Genomic DNA, 17,027 nt, shown 5'->3' on the forward strand with positions numbered 1-17,027 from the left:
TAATATATACACTAGACACCAAAATTAGATAAGTAAATAGCCATAGAGCAAAGTAAGCAATAGAAAATCGTATAGAATGCAATGGGAGAAAATAGGTCTAGAGGCAACACAAACCATATACTAAGAAAGTGGAATGTGAATCACAAATTCCCCCCTAGACAAGTGTAGTGTGTGCACAATCAGTGGGACAGTAAGAATACAGTAAAGGTAAGTAAATGACCTCATCCCAGAGCCCAGAAAAGCGGAAGTAAAGTACTGCAAGTTTCCTTAGGACACACTACATCTCGTTTTGGGGATTTTGCAGCAGCCAACCAAGTCTGCAATGAACAACTGCTGGATTATTGGACCTGAAGACCTGCAAAGGAAGGGAACCAAGTCCTTAAGTCAAAAGAAGTTCCAGGAAGGACAGGAGCCCCTGCTAACCCAGAAGAAGGTGCAAAAGAAAAGTCCCCGGTTAGTCGAAGACTGCAGAAATGCGCCTTAGGAAGATGCCAGCGGGTTCCTGCATGATGCAAAAGATGTCCCACTGCGCGAAGATCATTGCAGACGAGATTTTGTGTTGGAAGGAGCCAACAAGCCTTGGCTACGACAAAAGTAAGTTTTTCATCAAAATGGCGCTGGATCAACCCAGGAGGTACCTGGGGGCCTCAATTCTGTGTGAGGAGGAAGAGAGGGCTCTCAGCACTTTAGAGAGCCCTCAGGACGCCAGCCAGCACCCCCAGAAGCCGCAGGATCCGGGTTCAAAGGAGGTGCAAAACACAGTTGATGCAGCACAACAAAAGAAGGTCCAACGCCGCCGGAGAACAACTCAGCGAGTTGAGCGTCACAGGGTGGAGTGCTGGGGACCTGGGCCAGGTTGTGCATGAAGGAATTTTGCAAAGAGTGCACAGAGGCCTCAGGAGGTGAAGAAGACATAGTACACAGCGGTACCATCGTTCTCGGGGAAGGCAAGGTCTTACCTCCTCCAAATTACGTAAGCAGGACCTCGGGACAGTATGTCGATGATGTCCACCCTCTGTGTCCTTAGGAGCACGCTCGTCGTTGTGAGAGTAGTCCCAGGATACCGGTCGTCGTCTTAGACCATGGGAGTGATTCTGTCACTCCACAGGAGATTTCTTCAGTTCTTCTGGTGCAGGATGAAGACAGGGAGTCCCCAGAGTGTGCACACCGTGGAAACTGTTGCAGTTGCTAACTTGGAGCTGAGGTTGCTGAAGAAAAGTGTCTCTTGTAGACACTTTGTTGCAGTTACAGCGTTTTTTGGAGCAGGTTGCGGTTGATCCGAGGTCAGAAGAGTCTGAAGTTGTTGCAGAGGATTCCTGAAGGAAACTTGCAAGCAGAATCTGAAGTGAACCCTAAATAGCCCTGAGATGGGGATTGGCTACCTTATCAGCTAAGGACCTATGAGGAAGGGCCTCTGACATCACCTGCCGGCACTGGCCACTCAGAGCCCTCCAGAGTGCCCCCACACCTTGCAAAGCAAGATGGCTGAAGTCTGGGACACACTGGAGGAGCTCTGGGCACCACCTCTGGGGTGGTGGTGGACAGGGGAGTGGTCATTCTCCTTTCCTTTGTCCAGTTTCCCACCAGAGCAGGGGAGAAGGGGTCCCTGGACGGATGTAGACTAGTTTATGCCAGGAGGGCACCATCTGTGCCCTTCAAAGCATTTCCAGAGGCTGGGGAAGGCTATCTCTCCCCAGCCTGTAACACCTATTTCCAAAGGGAGAGGGCGTAACACCCTGCTCTCAGAGGAAATGCTTTGTTCTGCCTTCCTGGGACTGGGCTGCCCAGACCCCAGAAGGGCAGAACCCTGTCTGTGAGGTGGCAGTAGCTGTAGCTGCAGTGCAAGCCTCAGAGAGCTGGTTTGGCAGTGCCGGGGGTCCATGGTGGAGCCCCCAGGATGCATGGAATTGGCTCCCCAATACCAGATTTGGAATGAGGGGACAATTCCATGATCTTAGATATGTTACATGGCCATATTTGGAGTTACTATTGTGAAGCTACACATAGGTATTGACCTATATGAAGTGCACGCATGTAATGGCATCCCCACACTCACAAAGTCCGGGGAAATGGCCCTGAACTATGTGGGGGCACCTTTGCTAGTGCAAGGGTGCCCTCACACTTAGTAACTTTGCACCTAACCTTCAGCAAGTGAAGGTTAGACATATAGCTGACTTATAAGTCAGTGAAATACTACATATATACACACACTATATAATGGCTGTGAAATAGTGTGTGCACTATTTCACGCAGGCTGCAGTGGCAGTCCTGTTTAAGGGTTTGTCTGAGCTCCCTATGGGTGGCAAAAGAAATGCTGCAGCACATATGGATCTCCTGGAAACCCAATGCCCTGGGTACCTAGGTACCATATAATAGGGACTTATAAGGGGGCGTCCAGTGTGCCAATTGAAATTGGTAAATAAAGTCACTGGCCTACAGTGACAAACTTAAAAGCAGAGAGAGAATAAGCACTGAGGTTCTGATTAGCAGAGCCTCAGTGACACAGTTAGGCACTCCACAGGTATACACATTAGGCCATAAATTATGAGCACTTGGGTCCTGACTAGCAGAATCCCAGTGAGACAGGCAAAACACACTGACATATAGGTTTTTATCTATGTGCACTGGGGTCCTGGTTAGCAGGATCCCAGTGACACAGTAAAAACACACTGACACACACTCACAAACAGGCCAAAAGTGGGGCAACCATGCTAGAAGGAGGCTACTTTCCTACAGGGCCCAAAACACAGATGCAGCTATGGAGAACAGGGGTGCTCCGGTTCCAATCTGCTTGCAGGTAAGTACCTGCGTCCTCGGGACGCAGACCAGGGGGGTTTTGTAGAGCATGGGAGGGGAGGGAGGTGGGGGGAGACCACCAGCACACAAAACACACCCTCAGCGGCACAGGGGCCGACGGGTGCAGTGTGCAAAGTGGGCGTCAGGTTTTGTATTGAAAACAATGGAGGGACCCCGGGGGTCACTCTGGCGTGCAGGCAGGGCACAGGCGGGCTTCTCGGGCAGCCACCGACTGGGCTAGGATGAGGGCTGCCTGCTGGTCACTCCTGCACTGGTAGGTGGTGCCTCTCGGTCCTGGGGTCTGTAAATGCAGTGCTTGGTCCAGGCATCTGGTTCCTTTGTTACCAGGCAGTCGCAGTCAGGGGGAGCCTCTGGATCCTCTCTGCAGGCGTCGCTGCGGGGGTGCAGGGAGGTCAACTCAGCGTGTCCACGTCGTTGGAGTTGCCTGGGCGTCCTCTCTGCAGTGTTTGTTGTCCTGAACTCGAGCCGGGGGTGTCGGGTGCAGAGTGTGAAGACTCACGCATCTGGCGGGAAGTGAGAGTCTCTTTAAAGTTGTTTTGTTGCTGTTTCGGGACAGAGCCGCTGTCCTCTGGAGGTTTTTGGTCCTTTAGGTGCAGGTCAGTCCTCGGAGTCCTCAGAGGTCGCTGGTCCCACAGGATGCGTCGCTGTGCAGGTTCTTTTAGTCTGGAGTCAGACCAGTAGGGCTGGGGCCAAGTTGTCGTCTCTGTGGGGCTTTCAGGTCAGCAGTCCTTTTTCTTGTTTTAGGTTGCAGGAATGTAATTATCTGGGTTCAGGGTCGCCCCTAAATACTGAATTTGGGTGTGTGTTTAGGCCTGGGGGGCAGTAGCCAATGGCTACTGCCCTAGAGGGTCGCTACACCCTGTTTGTGTCTCCTCGTTGAGGGGACGAGGGCACATCCCTATTCCCATTGGGGGAATCCTCCAAAACCAAGATGGAGGATTTCTTAAGGCAGGGGTCATCTCAGCTCAGGACACCTTAGGGGCTGTCCTGACTGGTGGGTGACTCCTTGTTTTTCTCATTATCTCCTCCGGACTTGCTGCCAAAAGTGGGGGCTGTGTCCCGAGGGGCGGGCATCTCCACTAGCTGGGATGCCCTGGTGCGCTGTAACAACAGGCATGAGCCTTTGAGGCTCACCCCCAGGTATTACAGTTCCTGCAGGTGGAGGTGAGAAGCACCTCCACCCAGTGCAGGCTTTGTTCCTGGCCATAGAGTGACAAAGGGACTCACCCCATGTGGCCAGAAACTCGTCTGGTTGTGGGCAGGAACTGGTCAGCCTAACACTAGGAATAGGACTGGTATACAGGGGGCATCTCTAAGATGCCGTCTGTGTGTATTTTTCAATAAATCCCACACTGGCATCAGTGTGAATTTATTGTGCTGAGAAGTTTGGTATCAAACTTCCCAGATTTCAGTGTAGCTATTATGGAACCGTGGAGTTCGTAACCAATAGACTCCCAGACAATATACGCTTTATGGCTACCCTGCACTTACAATGTCTAAGGTTTGGCTTAGACACTGTAGGGGCATAGTGGTCATGCAACTATGCCCTCACCTGTGGTATAGTGCAGGGGTAACCATGCCAAGGGAGGCATTTACCTGCACTCTGTATGCAGCAAGAAGGTATAGAACCTACCTTAGACGGCAAAGATGTTGGGGCAAAGGTTCTCAATGTCAACAGTGAAATTCTTGGCACTGATTTAGAATGACATCTAGAGTCATAACGCTATGGTGAATATGTTCACTTTGCTTTTTCTCTGAGGATCTCTCACTTGGGGAGAACTTGGCACAATGTGAATTTTTTTTAGGCAGAGATGCTTGAGATGTTGTGCCCTCAAGCAGCTTCTCCTTCCTCTCTCCTATATAGTCTTCATATTTTTAAAATCTGTTTCTCCCCTTCCTTAAGGGTTCTCTTGGGCATCTATTGGCAGAGTATCTATCAGCAGATAGTGCAGTGAGATGAACAAAGACACTACACAGATCTTGTGAGGGTCTCAGACTACTTTCTCCCACAGGAGGGATACTTCTCAAACTGAGACGGCTGTTTGGGTGGAAAACTCTAAATGTGAAAAACATTTACATCAATCGACAGACAGTTGTTAAGGATGACAAAAGAAAATAAAATGTTGTTTTAAGGATTTGAATTATGAAGAATTATCTGTGGTTTAAAGCCTCACAAATTCTCTAATTTCCTTATCACAGAAGCCTGACAAAAACAACTAAGTGGGTGTGGCAAATTCACTGTACAAAGCTTGGAGGGTCAGGACTATTTGCATGATGGTTAAATTAGAATTAAATTAGGAATTATTAGGTTACACTGTTTCTTAACCTTTTCACGCTTTTAACCTGCCTTTGCACCTATTATGTTGAAATGTAGATTTTAAATGATGCCAGGCTGAACCTGTAAAACCTGGGTTTACAGAAAAAAATTCCACTTCTGATAGGCTGTTTTAAGGTACTGTTTCATCCTATGGATAAATTGTTTTTGACACCCAGTGTTATATTCTATGAACAATATATCTATGGTATATTGCTTCAAGTCCAACTAGACAGCAGGAGTTCATTGACGAGTTTATGACTTCAATGAAGATCTTTCAATGCAGAAAACACAGTTCCCGTTATTTATTCGCTTTATACATATAGTATATATAATAACAATATATGATACGTACACCTAGGATTGCTCCTTCTTACTTTTCATACACCACTAAACTATTTAAAGAGCTCAGATGCTTCCGAGCCTTGCACACGCTGTGAAAAAAGACAAAGTAAGAAAATGTACATTCACTGTAGAATTATGTTGGCTGTCTTGACAGTATGGCGGGAAAGGCCGTAATTCTGGTTAACAATCATTTAAATTAACTATGCACTTTAGTTTGTAGTTCAAGATGGAACTGAAATCTAAGAGGTTCCGGTTTACCTAGAGAATATAATAGGTCAATTATTGCAAATGTTTGTAGTTTTGTGCTATTTTACTGATAAAAAATATTTAGATCTTGTAGTTCAGAGTTCACCGTTTTTCGTTTTCTTAATGACTTGTTTTTATACCTTACATATTAACGACTATGTTAAAAAAAATGTTTATCCATTGATAAGCAAGAGATCATATAAAAACTTTATGGTGAAGTGCTTGTTCAATCAGTGGTCACCAAGCTCATTATGGCCCATCTTGAATGGTTATAGTGTTGTCAACCCTGGAGTATGTGAACCAAAAAAAAAAAAAAAAAAAAGAACACTGAAAACAAACCTCTAGGCAGAAGTAGACAGTCAAGTATGTTCCATTGTACTTACTCGTGGTGAGTCTTTTTTTCTTCTAACTTTTCACTTTCTGATTCTCTGTAGGGAATTTCGTATGTTTCCACACTCTACAATGAAAAAAGTCTGAAAACTTTATTTTTATTTCTTGTAAGCTTAACCAAGAATAAAGTAATTTTACAATTAAAAATTAAAATGCTATTTTTTCAAAACAGCTGTGTTATATAAATGTATGGTAACTGCATTGTGCTAAAATGAGTTAAAGTACTCCTGCACATGTCTAAGACATAAATGAGCATCACTCACAATACATATGGTTTAAATTTAGCATGAATCAGAACTTGGGATTTATTAACACTATAAGCCTATACCAAACAAAGATAAGGCACTGCAAATCTCTAATGTAGCACTCATGTGACATGAGAAACAAAAAATCGAAAAGCTGGTCACAAAAAAATTACAATTCCAAAGAATTACTAAATTCTTGGTCTTCAATGATCGAGCTGAAGGATGCCAATGCTTACTTAAACATCTAATTGAGAAACTCCCTACTTGAAAGTATGGACTGCTTAGGTTGTAACCAATGTGCTAATGAAACTTACAGAAATGAGACTTTATAATTATTTACATAAAACTATATCAGTGCACAAATAAAGATCCATAGACAGCGTTATTATGCACTAATAAGTTATCTTAGAATGACGCTAAAAAAAAAAGGCGAGCACAGCTCTAACAACAACCAGAAAAACAACGAGCAAACTCTGCCCTTAAACCAGGTATATGAGTTTAAGGCACACCAATGTGACTGCTCCATTATTATAATTTTATGGGATGCAAATATGCAGATTCTCTACTAAGGACGTAGCGAGCATGTACTAAGGAAAATATTATCTGAAGTTTTTGCTTACTGAATGTCTTTTCAGGCCATCAATACTCTAAGGTCTGAGAATTTGTTAAGATTTTGCTAGGATTCAGTATAAATACGTTATCATTACTCTTTTCTCCTGGCATCTACTTATTAGGCATATGCAGTTTCAATTAACAACTAAAACGTAAAGAGTAAAATTATGATTTATTCCTGAATCTTCAGCATTAGGAAAGAACAAAATATTTATAGTGTTGTCGTCTCTGTAATTCCTTACATGACTGCTGGTTAAGTGACAATAATTGGCATAGTGCTTCGCCTGGAGTGAAACTGAAGCCTGCAGAATTACAGACTTTCTGATTCTGCACCTTCTTAACTACTACATTGTGTGGTACACCCACTAAAAAGAAGGCATCTGATATTTAGCATAAAACATTTAAAAGGCTGATGTTTCTCGTACACCCTCCTTATAAATGGAGATGCTGCTCTGGGTGTCAATTAGTAGGATTCCTTACCTTTGAATTCCCTGGCATCAGCTTCGAATCCGGAATCTTTTTGAGCAATATCCTGCGCGCGGCCGCCGGGTGGCGTTGTTTGGTTCCGCGTGCGTCGGCCAGCTCCGTGTGGCTTCGTCAGCATCTTTGGAGCCGTCTATAACGTCACAGTCATCTATATAGACGCCACCTCTGTGCGCGTACGTCAGTTCTTTTATCCACAAAAACGTCCACGTCAGAAGCACAGAGTCATGGCTAGAAGCAACATTTGTCCAAGCAAAACTAGGGCCCTGAGAAGGGATAAACCCTAACCCTACTAGTCATATCCGCAGAGCGGAGAGGCATTGGTAGGTGTAAGGAATCTACAGCTAGATAGAGTCTCTACCAGATAATGCGTTACCGAAGGTAAGTAACTTGTTCATAAGATAGAGACTTGTGGCTGCAGATTCCTTACCTTTGAATACATACCAAAGCATAGCCTCCAGGCGGTGGGCTGCGGATAATACTCCTTACACCAGAAAGTCCTGCAGGGCTGAAAGGGCAAAGTACCCGTCTCTTCGTAGCTGACTGACCAGGCGAACGAGTTACTTACCTTCGGTAACGACTTTTCTGCTGGATACATTAGCTACCTGTGGATTCCTCACTTAATGAATACTCCCCATGGCGCCAGCATTCGACGGAAATCTTCTTCCTAGCTTCTGCACGTCGACGAGGACGTCACATTTGCCCACGTGACGCCATCTGACGTCATACAGGCAATAAGAGGTCCTCGCCGACGTGCCCACATCAGTACCAACATTTTTTACGTGCCTGAGAACAATAATGTCACGTAATGAAAAATAAAGGCAACATTTCTTAACATCGCAAACTACACATCATTGCAAGAAGATGGCTATAGATTTAATATAACCTTTTTTTTTTTTTAAACGATACATATATACACTAAATATGTATATACACACATAAATATATATATACAAATATCCATATATACATGATCTACACCAGTCCTCAAAACCAAGAGGAGCACACTCAAGGATTACTTGGTAAGACCAAAAAGGCACGGGGAGGCGGGTGGGACCGTGAGGAATCCACAGGTAGCTAATGTATCCACCAGAAAAGTCGTTACCGAAGGTAAGTAACTCGTTCTTCTGATGGATACAACTACCTGTGGATTCCTCACCTAATGAATAGAGTCCCAAAGCAGTACCACGCCCGGTGGTGGGTGCCTGTATGGTCAAACCAAGAAATCCTGCAGCAGTGGCCGTGCAAAATGGCCGTCCCTTCTGACCTCAGAGTCCAAGCAGTAATGTCTCGCAAAAGTGTGAAGGGACGACCAAGTTGCGGCCTTGCAGATGTCGACCACAGGAACACCCCTAGCCAAGGCCGAAGTGGCCGACTTAGCCCTGGTGGAATGGGCTCTAATACCATCAGGAGGATCCTTCTTTGCTAAAGAGTAACACATTTTAATGCAAAGAACAACCCACCTGGAGAGTGTTCTCTTGTGGACTGCCTTTCCTCTCCTCTTGCCCACGTATCCGATGAAAAGCTGATCATCCAGCCTGAAATCCTTCGTTCTGTCTATGAAGAAGCTTAACGCCCTCTTTGGGTCCAAGCGATGAAGTCTCTCTTCTTCCTTTGAAGGATGAGGCGGAGGATAGAACGTGGACAGAGTAATTGTTTGAGCCAAATGGAAGGGTGAAACAACCTTCGGAAGGAAAGCAGCCTTGGTCCTCACCACCACCTTATCCCCATAAAAAGTTGTATAAGGAGGTTTTACCGATAAAGCCTGCAACTCACTCACTCTCCTTGCAGATGTTATGGCCACCAGGAAAACTGTTTTAATCACTGAGAACCTTAATGGACAAGAATGCATAGGCTCAAAAGGGGACCCCATAAGGAAAGTCAGGACTAAGGACAAATCCCATTGAGGCATAACGAAAGGTTTTGGAGGGTATTTATTCATAAGGCCCTTCAAGAATCTAAGTACTATAGGAGATTTAAATAACGATGGTTGGTCTGGGAGACAAATGAAGGCTGACAAGGCAGACAAGTAACCTTTAATAGTAGCCACTGCACAACCTTTCTGCGCTAAAGACAAAGCAAAAAATAAAACATCTGACATATGAGCGCGTAAGGGATCAATCGGTCTCTCCCCACACCATACCACAACTTTAGACCACCTATTAGCGTAGATAGATTTAGTGGAGTGTCGCCTGGCCGCTAAGATAACATCCACTACATCAGGTGGGAGAGAGAAGGAACTCAGGTTGCCCCGTTCAATCTCCAGGCATGAAGGTGCAGGCTCTGGAGGTTGGGGTGTAAAACCCGCCCCTGCGACTGCGAGAGGAGGTCTGCCCTGAGAGGGAGACGGAGCGGAGGGCACATTGAGAGTTGGAGAAGGTCAGAATACCACACCCTCCTTGGCCAATCCGGAGCTATTAAGATTACTTGGGCCCGGTCTTGGCGAATTTTCCTCAATACTCGAGGAATCAAGGGTATGGGGGGGAAACGCGTAAAGCAACTGGTCGCACCAGGTTCTCTGAAACGCGTCCCCCAAAGCCCCCTGCACCGGATACTGGAGGCTGCAGAATAACAGACAGTGCGAGTTCTCCCGGGTGTTAAACAGATCTATCCGAGGAACCCCCCACAACTGGAAGATTAGACGGACTTGATCTGGATGGAGACGCCACTCGTGGTCGGCCGAGAAATGGCGACTGAGACCGTCCGCACGTACATTCAAGACTCCGACCAGATGATTTGCTACCAAGCAAATCTGATGGTCCTTTGCCCAGGACCATAGTCGAAGAGCTTCTCTGCAGAGAAGGTACGACCCTACTCCTCCCTGCTTGTTTATATACCACATTGCGGTAGTATTGTCCGTCAGGACCTGAACCAACTGACCGCGAAGGGATGGGAGGAAGGCCTTGAGAGCCAGACGTACAGCCCGCAACTCCAACAGATTGATCTGAAAAATCTGTTCCTCTGGAGACCAAAGCCCTTTGATCTCCAGATCCCCCAGATGAGCTCCCCACCCTAGAGTGGAAGCATCCGTTATGACCGTGGTCACTGGTGGCGACTGCGTGAACGGCCTTCCTTGTGAAAGATTGTTGCCCGCAATCCACCACTTCAAGTCCGCAGCAGCATCTCTGGAGATCTTGACAGAACCTTCGAGATCTCCTTTGTGTTGAGACCACTGCCTTCGGAAGCACCACTGAAGAGCCCTCATGTGCCAGCGAGCATGCATGACCAACAGTATGCAGGAGGCAAACAGACGAAGGACCTTGAGGACTGGAACGACCGCTCCACTTCGAAACATTGGAACCAACTCCTGAATATCTTGAATCCGCTGAGGCGGAGGAAAGGCTCGATCCAATGTTGTATCCAGTACTGCCCCTATGAATAGGAGGCGTTGAGAGGGCTCTAGGTGAGATTTGGGCACGTTCACCGAAAAGCCCAGGTCGAACAACAACTGGGTTGTCGACTGCAGATGATGCAACACAAGCTCCGGGGACTTGGCTTTGATCAACCAGTCGTCCAAGTAAGGGAATACTGCTATCCCCTTCCTTCTGAGCTCTGCCGCAACCACCGACATCACCTTTGTGAAGACTCGAGGTGCCGAAGTAAGACCGAACGGGAGGACCGCAAACTGATAGTGCTGCGACCCCACCACAAACCGGAGATACTTCCTGTGCGACTTGAGTATCGGGATATGAAAATAAGCATCCTGCAAGTCGACAGACACCATCCAATCTCCATTGTTCAACGCCAAAAGCACCTGAGCTAGGGTCAGCATCTTGAACTTTTCCTGTTTGAGGAACCAATTCAAGATCCTCAGGTCCAGGATTGGTCTCAACCGACCATCCTTCTTGGGAATCAGGAAGTACCTTGAGTAACAACATTGACCCCTTTCCTGCTCTGGAACCAACTCCACTGCGCCCTTTAAAAGGAGGACTTGAACCTCCTGTTCTAACAACAGGAGGTGTTCTTTTGAACAATAAGATGGGCGGGGCGGGATGGGGGGCGGAAACTCCCGAAAGGGAAGGGTGTAGCCTTTTCCCACAATGCTGATAACCCAAGTGTCTGATGTAATAGCTTCCCACTTGTGAAGAAAATGCAGTAACCTTCCCCCTACAGGAGAGGAGTGAGTGGGAATTAGTGGAAGCCTAAGGCTGCTTCCCCTGCTGCACCCCTCCAGAGGACGAGGAAGAGGCAGAGTGCTGCTGAGAGGCTCCCCTGGTGCGGACCCTACCTCTCCCTCTAATTGATCTAAAGGTGAGAGAAGAGACAGGTTGTTGGAATCTTCCCCGAAAGGAAGAGGAGGAAGAGCCACATCCAAATCCACGAAACCTACTAAAAAATCTGGAGGAGGCAGAAGAAGCGGCTTGCAGTCCTAATGGCCCTGCTTTCTTTAAACCTTTCCAAGGCCGAATCCGCTTTGGCCCCAAAAAGTTTGTCCCCATCAAACGGGAGGTCCAACAGGATCGACTGCACGTCCGAAGAGAACCCTGAGTTGCGAAGCCAGGCCTGTCTCCTCGCAACCACAGCCGTGCCCATCGCTCTAGCCACTGAGTCAGTTGTATCCAACCCAGATTGGATAACCTGGGTTGCAGCAGCCTGGGCATCCAACACGATATTCAAGAGTCCTTGGGGAAGCTCCGTATGTGATGATGTTATTTCGTCCATAAGAGCATAGATGTACCTCCCCAAGATACATGTAGCGTTGGTGGACTTCAAAGCCATGCTACAGGACGAGAATATTTTCTTGGATTGTGAGTCCAACTTCTTGGAGTCTCTGTCCCCCGGCACCGTCGGAAAAGATCCAGGCGCAGATCTAGAAGAACAGGAAGCCTGGACCACCAAGCTCTCCGGCGTAGGGTGTCTGGACAGAAAGCCAGGGTCAGATGGTGCAGCCCGATACCTCCTGGCCACAGCCCTATGAACAGCCGAGGAAGATACCGGCTTCTTCCAAACCTCCAATACCGGATCAAGCAAAGCCTTGTTAAATGGTAAAAGAGGCTCTGCTGCAGTAGAGGCCGGATGTAGGACCTCAGTTAATAAATTCTGTTTCGCCTCCGCTACCGGCAAAGGCAGTTCGAGGAAGTTAGCTGCCTTTCTTACTACAGCGTGAAAAGTGGCTGCCTCCTCAGTATACTCCCCTGGAGATGACAAGTCCCACTCAGGGGAAGTATCCAGCCCACTAGCTGTATCCAGTCCATGAAGACCCTGGCCAGAATCCTCAATTTCTCCTTCCTCCAAGACCCGTTGGTATTCCTGTTCCTCCAAGAGACGGAGAGCACGTCTCCTAGAATGTAGCCTCTCTTCAATACGCGGCGTCGACATGGCATCCGCCGAAGTCTAGGAACTACGCCGATCTCCGGATCCATCCGACGCCATGTCCGGCGCCACAGGAAGCTTCGACACCGAGCTAGGAGCCGGATGAAGAGAGGCGTGTCTCGGAGTCTCAGATGGTCCTGTCGGGGTCACTGGCCGAAACCCCGAAGTCGACGGGATGGAAACCTCCGGGGCCGAAACCTCTGGAGCCAACGGAGCCGACACCGGAGCCGACACAGGGGAGAAAGGGCATGAAGGGTGCTGGCCGTAGCGGCGCCGGAGCACCCAAGGTGAAAGCCAACGGCCCCGAAGGACCAGTCGGAGCACCGCCTGGAGCCATCTGCTGGAAGATGGTAAACATTGCATTAAAAAATGCGGTATTATCGGCTCCAGGGGCAGGAAAAGCCGGATACTGGGGTGCCTGGATCGAAGGCGACCCCGACGCCAGCCTCGACGTCTGCGACGCCTGAGAGAACACCTGAGGCTGCGTCACTTCAACCACTGAAGATGTCTGCCCTGGCGAAGTCGGCGAAGCCGGAGAAGGCAACGGCGTCGATGGATGTGGAGTGACTGTGGGACTGACCTCCCAAGTCTTTCGACGCCGAGCCGAAGGCGACCTCGATCAAGACCTCTCCTTGCTCGAATGGCGCCGTGAATCCCTACGGCGCTGGGAGTCTCGATGACGCCGATGAGACTTCGGCGAGGAGGACTTCCTATGATGTTTCTTCTCCTTCTTTTTTGACTTTGCCATGAAGAGTTTAGCTTCTCGCTCTTTTAGGGCCTTCGGATTCATGTGTTGACATGAATCACATGTTGCGACGTCGTGGTCGGAGCTTAAGCACCATAAACAGTCCGAATGAGGGTCAGTAACGGACATCTTGCCCCCACACTCCCGACAGGGCTTGAAACCAGACTTCCTTTGAGACATAGTAACCTCAGAGAAAAACCACGCAGCAGAAAACACACTAACTTCGAACGCAACAGTAGCTCCCTCGAAGATAACCGTTTCGAATGCACGGAAAAAAGGGAACTGACGTCGGCGAGGACCTCTTATTGCCTGTATGATGTCAGACGGCGTCGCGTGGGCAAATGTGACGTCCTCGTCGACGTGCAGAAGCTAGTTAGAAGATTTCCGTCGAATGCTGGCGCCATGGGGAGTATTCATTAGGTGAGGAATCCACAGGTAGTTGTATCCATCAGAAAGTAATGTTTCATTAACGTAAGCAAGGACGCCCACGTTGCTGCCTGACAGATCTCCAGGACTGGCACACCTTAAGATAGCGCAGTGGTAGCAGCTTTACCCCTGGTAGAATGAGCCTGCAAGCCCTCAAGCTGTTGCTTCCTGGCCAATGTGTAGCATATCTTAATGCAGAGAACGACCCAGCACGCAATGTTTCGCTTCTGCACTGCCCGACCCTTCTTTGCTCCCACGTACCCCACAAAGAGTTGGTCATCCAACCAGGGCTCTTTTGTGCAGTCAAGGTAGAATGACAAAGCTCTTTTTGGGACCAGTCGAAGGAGTTGCTCCTCTTCCTTAAAGGGATGCGGTGGAGCAAAGGTGGGTGGGGTGATTTTATGACCCAGATGGAATGGGGTCACCACCTAGGGGAGGAGAGAGGCACGAGTTCTAAGAACCATTTTTTCTGGATGGATTGTGAGATACAGTGGCCACTAAGAAGACTGTCTTGATGGTGAGCAGCCGGAGGGGACAGTTGTGTTAAGGCTCGAAGGGAGCACACATGAGAAATGTGAGGACAAGATTTAAGTCCCATTGAGGAATAATAAAGGAAGTAGGGGGAAAACATATGTACAAGCCCTTTGAGGAATCTATTTATAATGGGAGATTTAAACAAGGAAAGCTGGTCAGGCAGCCGAAGAAATGCGGATCAGGCAGAAAGATAGCCCTTTAGAGTCCCTAGGAAAGACCTGTGCTGGGCTAGAGACAGAATAAAAAGAAAAATGTCAGAAAGAGAAGCAGAAAGAGGGTCAATAGACCTCTCTATACAATAATACACAAAGCGTTTCCAACGGCAGGCGTATACCGTTTTAGTAAAATGACTTTACAGACCTCGTGAGGAACGTCAAAAGCCATCAACTGCCGCCGCTCAATCTCCACGCATGGAAGCGTAAAGTTGACAGGAGCGGGTGGAGAACCCTCACCTGCTGCCGCGACATAAGATCCTCTCAAAGGGGCAGCCTGATCTGAGGATTGATGCTCATTTTGAGTAGCTCAGAATACCAGACTCGCCGTGCCCATTCCGGAGCCACTAAGATGACTTAGGTCCATTCGCTCTTGATCTTCTTGAGAACTCTAGGCAGAAGTGGTATGGGCAGAAAGGCGTACAGGAGGCCTGAATTCCACTCATGATGGAAAGCATTGCTGAACGATTGCTACCTTGGAAACTCCAACGCGCAATACTGCTGACATTGCGCGTTCTCTGCAGAGGCGAACAAATCTAACCAAGGCTCTCCCCACTTCTGAAAGAGTCCTTGTGCCACCTCCGTTGGAGATACCATTCATGATCCGCTAGGCATCGGCGGCTGAGTTTGTCCGCCCTGGCGTTCAGAGAACCTGTCAGGTGTTGAAACACTAGGGTTATGCCCTGCTGTTCTAGCCATGTCCAGAGATGCAGAGCCTCTTGACAAAGGGTCCACGACCCTACACCACCCTGCTTGTTGCAGTACCATATTGCGGTAGTGCCGTCCGTAAACACCTGCACTAACTTCCCTTTCACAACAGGAAGAAATGCTTTCAACGCTAGCTGGATCGCCCGGAACTCCAATAAGTTGATATGGAGCCGAGACTCCGCCGGATACCAGATGCCACTTATCTCTGCCTCTCCCAGATGGCCGCCCCATCCCAGAATTGATGCATCTGTCACTACTGTGAGATCTAGTTGGAGAAGGGAGAGGAGTTTGCCTTTGACCCAATTGCAGTTCACTGACCACCACTGCAGGTCTCATGCAGTTCCCTCTGAGATCTGAGCCATGTCAGTAAGATTTCCCTGATGCTATGCCCATTGGGACTTCAGGTCCCATTACAGAGCCCTCATATGCCACCTGGCATGTTTGACTAACAGGATGCAGGAAGCCATGAGTCCCAACAGCCTCAGAGTCATACGCACAGAAATCCAGGACAGACGCTGAAACATCGTTATCATAGCCCGAATATCCTAGACTTGCTTTTTGGGAGGATACGCCCGAAACTGCACTGTGTCCAGAAAAGCTCCTATGAATGGAAGCATCTGAGAAGGAGTCAGGTGTGACTTCGGCATGTTTATAGTGAACCCCATGAACGCAAGAGGTTTGCCATAGTCTGGAGGTGGGAGACTTTCTAGGACCTATCCGCCTTCAACAGCCAGTCATCGAGGTAGGTTAAGACTGAGACCCCTAATCTGCGCAGATGAGCTGCAACCACTACCATCACCTTTGTAAACAACCGAGGGGTGCTAGTAAAGGAAGCACAGTGAAATGAAAGTGCTCGTGGCCTACCACGAATCTTAGTTAACGTCTGTGAGCCAGCAAGACGGGGATGTAGAAGTATGTGTCCTGCAAGTCCAACGATACCATCCAGTCTCCGGGTCCAGGGCAGATAAGACCTGAGCCAATGTCAGCATCTTTAACTTCTCCTTTTTGAGGAAGAGATTGAGGGACCGAAGATCTAAGATAGGACAAAGGCCTTTGTCCTTCTTTGGCACCAGAAAGTAGCGGGAATAACAACCACAACGTACTTCTGACGCTCTCTATAGCTCCTTTGACCAGAAGAACTTTGACTTCCTCGTGGAGAAGTGACATGTGATCCTTTGAGATGTGGTCGAATGAAGGCGGCATGGCTGGAAGAGAAGATTTGAAAGGGAGGGAGTAGCCCTTCCGGACAATCTGGAGGACCCACCTGTCCGTAGTAATGGATCTCCAGTGGGGCAGATGATGGTGAATCCTGCCTCCAACTGGTTCCAGGTGTTCCGACGGACTGGGAAGGTTTGGAGACCGAGGAGGAGGGGTTGGGGGTGGACTGGGCGACTTGCTGGCTCCCTGATCCCCAAGATTATGGGATCCCACGTCTGCGGCCGCGCAGGGCCTGTACAGCATGATGCGCGGGTTGATAGCTTGGTGGAAAATGACACGGTAGGGTACCCATTCCAAAGCTACAAAAGGGGCGAGAGGCAGACTGGTGGGGTCTAGGGTCAGGTGCGAGGCCAAAGGACCGGTCCGTGGTTCGGGAATCCTTAAAGAGCTCGAGCGCCGAGTCTGCCTTGTCTCCGTAG

General features: G+C 48.3%; 1 protein-coding gene across 6 annotated transcripts in view; it reads right to left on the reverse strand.

Annotated features, from left to right (window-relative positions):
• The window catches only part of CPLANE1 (ciliogenesis and planar polarity effector complex subunit 1), a 1,992,329-nt gene that overhangs the window by 890,122 nt on the left and 1,085,180 nt on the right, over positions 1–17,027 (reverse strand). For all 6 annotated transcript variants that reach the window (XM_069221234.1, XM_069221235.1, XM_069221236.1 and 3 more), the window contains one exon: positions 6,106–6,179. In XM_069221234.1, coding sequence (XP_069077335.1) covers positions 6,106–6,179 — 74 coding nt within the window. The remainder of the gene's footprint in view (positions 1–6,105; positions 6,180–17,027) is intronic.

This window comes from Pleurodeles waltl, chromosome 1_1 (genome assembly GCF_031143425.1).
Source record: "Pleurodeles waltl isolate 20211129_DDA chromosome 1_1, aPleWal1.hap1.20221129, whole genome shotgun sequence".
Taxonomy (NCBI): Eukaryota; Metazoa; Chordata; class Amphibia; order Caudata; family Salamandridae; genus Pleurodeles; species Pleurodeles waltl.